This window comes from Megalobrama amblycephala, linkage group LG16, assembly GCF_018812025.1.
Source record: "Megalobrama amblycephala isolate DHTTF-2021 linkage group LG16, ASM1881202v1, whole genome shotgun sequence".
NCBI classification, from domain to species: domain Eukaryota; kingdom Metazoa; phylum Chordata; class Actinopteri; order Cypriniformes; family Xenocyprididae; genus Megalobrama; species Megalobrama amblycephala.
Window position 1 is genome coordinate 1939068 of NC_063059.1, and position 3970 is coordinate 1943037.

General features: G+C 40.9%; 1 protein-coding gene across 2 annotated transcripts; it reads right to left on the reverse strand.

The window, feature by feature from the left end:
* On the reverse strand, positions 1-2443 carry LOC125249547 (WD repeat-containing protein 53-like). Of its 2 annotated transcripts, none has more exons than XM_048161858.1 (3): positions 2338-2443; positions 1204-1698; positions 1-664 (listed from the first exon to the last, which is right to left on the reverse strand). In XM_048161858.1, the coding sequence occupies exons 2-3, from the start codon at positions 1690-1692 to the stop codon at positions 59-61; spliced, it is 1095 nt and encodes a 364-aa protein (XP_048017815.1). In that variant the 5' UTR covers positions 1693-1698; positions 2338-2443; the 3' UTR covers positions 1-58. The 2 variants fall into 2 exon arrangements, with proteins under 2 accessions (XP_048017815.1, XP_048017814.1); XM_048161857.1 differs by having other exon boundaries at positions 2237-2392.
* Between the last annotated feature and the right edge of the window lie 1527 nt (positions 2444-3970).

Here is a 3970-nt window from a genome sequence, read left to right on the forward strand (position 1 = left end):
TTAAGTTTACATCACTTTAATATATGTAAAGGATTTTACAGGCTAATTCAGACGTACATTACAGTTGATCCAGTGAATACACAGATGGGCAGGAACTCTGGTCCGTCACCAGCAGACTGGGCTTTCCCTCCAGCACAGCCGGACACACCCAGTTCACCTTCTCTCCGTGCTGAAAACACTGTCTGGGCCCGATGTTTCCATGTGTCTCTGAACTAGAGGAAGCACTGCCGGCCTCCTCTTCCTGTCGTTTCTGGTTTTTGTCACTTGTCTTGGCTCTGGCTTTAGTTCTCCTCTTGTGGCCTTTAGCCTTCCTGCCATTTTCCACCAGTGGATGTTGACTGAGGTCCCAGAGAGCCACAAGGCCGTCATTCCCTCCGGTGGCCAGCCAGTACGAGTGTGAGAGGAAGCTGATGAAGTGAGCCTGTGACGCTCCCTGACTGTGAGCCTGGAGCGTCTCTCGCTCCCGAAGCCTGCCGTCGTCAGACACCCGCAGCAGATGGACGCAGCCGTCCTCGGCCGCGCAGGCTAACACGTTCCCGCAGGACGCCACACCCACGCAATGTACAAGAGGAGGGTTGAACATCTGACGAGCATCTTCCTCCTGCGTGTCCTGCAGACTGCAGCTCCAGAGCGGACGCGGCTTCGGCAGGTTCCACAGAAAAACCTGCAGCATTAGAGACGCAAATCAAACTCATCATTACATTCAGGTCTACTTCTGTCACATCACAAGTTTTTTGAATTGTTAGTGTTCATGCTTAAAGGGATAGTTTAACAAAATATGAAAATAATCCCATGATTTACTCACCCTCAAGCCATCCTAGGTGTATATGACTATCCTCTTTCAGACTCAAACAATCAGAGTTTATATTATATTTAAAAAATATTCTGGCTCTTCCCAGCTTTATAATGGCAGTGAAAGGGGGTTGAGATTTTGAAGCCCAAAAAAAGCACATCCATCCATCATAAAAGTAATCCATACAGTTTCAGAGAGGCCTTCTTAAGCGAAACGATGGGTTTTTGTAAGAAAAATATTTAGATTTTTACCTTTATAGACTATAATCACTATAATCCAGTCATTTATACAGATCAGGGGTCCCGACCTGTGTCAAAGGTTTGGAACTAGACAAGTTTTTCTGTTTGTCTGACATTCAGAATACACACATCACTACTCATCACATGATGCGAAAGCCTTCAGTGTCGTACCTGCATGTCGAGTCCTGCAGACACCAGACTCTGAGGCCTGTGAGGTCGGAAGGTCACGGACGAGCAGATGTTGTCGTGTTTGCGCAGCGTCCTGACGACTTTCTCCAGCTGTAGATCAATGAGCGTCACGGCTCCGGAGTCATCGGCCGCAGCGAGATCACGGCCGGTCTCGTTCACGGACAGACAGTTGATCTCCTCCTCGGCCACGTCTGTCAGCTCAGCCGCCGGCGTCTTCAGGTTCCTGCAGTCCAGCACACTAACAGCGCGTCCGTGAGAGGCGTACAGCACGCAGGGAGCCGACGGCGAGAAGGCCAGGCTCGTGACGTCATCGTCCGCGCTCAGGTGCAGCGTGGAGAGCGGCGAGCCGTCGTGGTTCCACAGGGTCAGTTCTCCCGCTTCTGCTCCGGTCGCCACCATGTGCTGGGATTGACAGGAGACTGCAGCACACAGCACCGCTGAGGAGTGACCGCCGGCCCACACACAGGACATCCTGACCTACACACACAAATATAATGTTATTAATCAAATCAAATAAAACACAACAACCCATACATTATATTCTGTAAGGTGAAAGTGGAACCAGTCATGTAATGCTCTCCAAAAACAACTAAAGGAATCTAAAGTATCAACACTTAAATAAATAAGCAGAACTGAACTAGTGTGGATGAAGGATGCGAAAAACATGACAGATCGATTCAAATAACTGTAAACTGCCTCGGCTTCGACAGGGAAAGAAATAAAGCCACCAGCTGTCAAAGCAGAACTGTTCATTAATTTCACACTGAAATGAATATCATCCTGCATGAAGATCCATTTCTTACTAAATTACATTAATCAACAAATTAAGTTACATTAGTCACCATTGCACTTGAACATGGATGTCATTAAAATCATATTTATTACTATTTAATCGTTGTACAAGAAGGTAGTCTTTATATAGCGTTCAGCACATATATTCCTGTACACTGGAGTCAGATTTCTTTCTGTATTTTGGTGGCTTTATCTATTGATCGAATCGTCTTTTGACCATTACCTGAATCCTAAATAGCGAGTTAAATCAGTTCTGCTCTTATACTGTTGTTTGTCGTCATAATATTGCTTTCTTTTGCTCCATACAAACATCGATTTTTAGACCTGTTATGATTTGCCGTCGCTCCTGAACAGTTTTCACGTGTCGCCTGCTGATGACGTCGCGAAGGCGTTCCGGGGCGTTCTGTCTTCTTCTTCTTCTTCCCTTTTTTGGCAGATCGCACCAATTTCGCGCATTACCTCCATCTACTGTGTACTCGATCCAGAGACTCTAACCACTACCCCCAAAACTCTATACTAAAGCCAGCGCTGCGTGTTCAGCTCCTCCGGCTAAAAAAAAAAAAAAAAAAAAATCATATCCTATTCATTAAATCTGTGTTCTCCAAATATTGCATTAACGCTGCTCTGTTATTACTTTTCTGTTCTGGGTTTAACAAATATCTCAAATTGATTTCAATATCCTCTTTCCTCTGAACCTCTTCAAATAACTTTTCTCTATCATCTTTATACTTTTCACAATACATGATAACATGTTCTACCGTTTCATTTTCTCCACACCATTCACACATTCCTGTTGGATGCTTGGACATTAATTTCATTGTTTTATTAAGTCCTGTATGTCCTATTCTCAGTCTGGATAAGATATTTTCCTCTTTTCTACTTCCACCTGAGTACCTACTTTTCCCCACTTTTGGTTGTATTTCATACATATGTATGTCTACCTTTATTTCCTGTTTCCCACATTTGTTGCCATCTTTGAATTATTTGCTTTTTAACTATAGTTTTAATTTCATATCTACTGTATGAAATTTCCATTTCTATTCTAGTGTTCTTTAAAGCTTGTTTTGCCAATTTGTCTGCTGCTTCATTCCCTTTCACCCCCACGTGAGCTGGAAGAGGGCGTTCTGTCATTTGCTGCTGTTGATATTAAAGATGTAATATATATATACAGTACAGTCCAAAAGTTTGGAACCACTAAGATTTTTAATGTTTTTAAAAGAAGTTTCGTCTGCTCACCAAGGCTACATTTATTTAATTAAAAATACAGTAAAAAACAGTAATATTGTGAAATGTTATTACAATTTAAAATAACTGTGTACTATTTAAATATATTTGACAAAGTAATTTATTCCTGTGATGCAAAGCTGAATTTTCAGCATCATTACTCCAGTCTTCAGTGTCACATGATCCTTCAGAAATCATTCTAATATGCTGATTTGCTGCTCAAGAAACATTTATGATTATTTTCAATGTTGAAAACAGTTGTGTACTTTTTTTTTCAGGATTCCTTGATGAATAGAAAGTTCAAAAGAACAGCATTTATCTGAAATACAAAGCTTCTGTAGCATTATACACTACCGTTCAAAAGTTTGGGGTCAGTAAGAATTTTTATTTCTATTTTTTTGAAAAGAAATTAAAGAAATGAATACTTTTATTCAGCAAGGATGCATTAAATCAATCAAAAGTGGCAGTAAAGACATTTATAATGTTACAAAAGATTAGATTTCAGATAAACACTGTTCTTTTGAACTTTCTATTCATCAAGGAATCCTGAAAAAAAAAGTACACTGTTTTCAACATTGAAAATAATCATAAATGTTTCTTGAGCAGCAAATCAGCATATTAGAATGATTTCTGAAGGATCATGTGACACTGAAGACTGGAGTAATGATGCTGAAAATTCAGCTTTGATCACAGGAATAAATTACTTTGTCAAATATATTTAAATAGAAAACAG

Bases quoted from the DNA above. Each gene is read 5' to 3' on its own strand.
- LOC125249547 (XM_048161858.1), bottom strand. From the start codon at position 1,692: ATGTCCTGTGTGTGGGCCGGCGGTCACTCCTCAGCGGTGCTGTGTGCT. The intron at 665-1,203 runs GTACGACACTGA...CTAATGCTGCAG, and splicing joins CTGCAGGACTCGACATGCAG to GTTTTTCTGTGGAACCTGCC.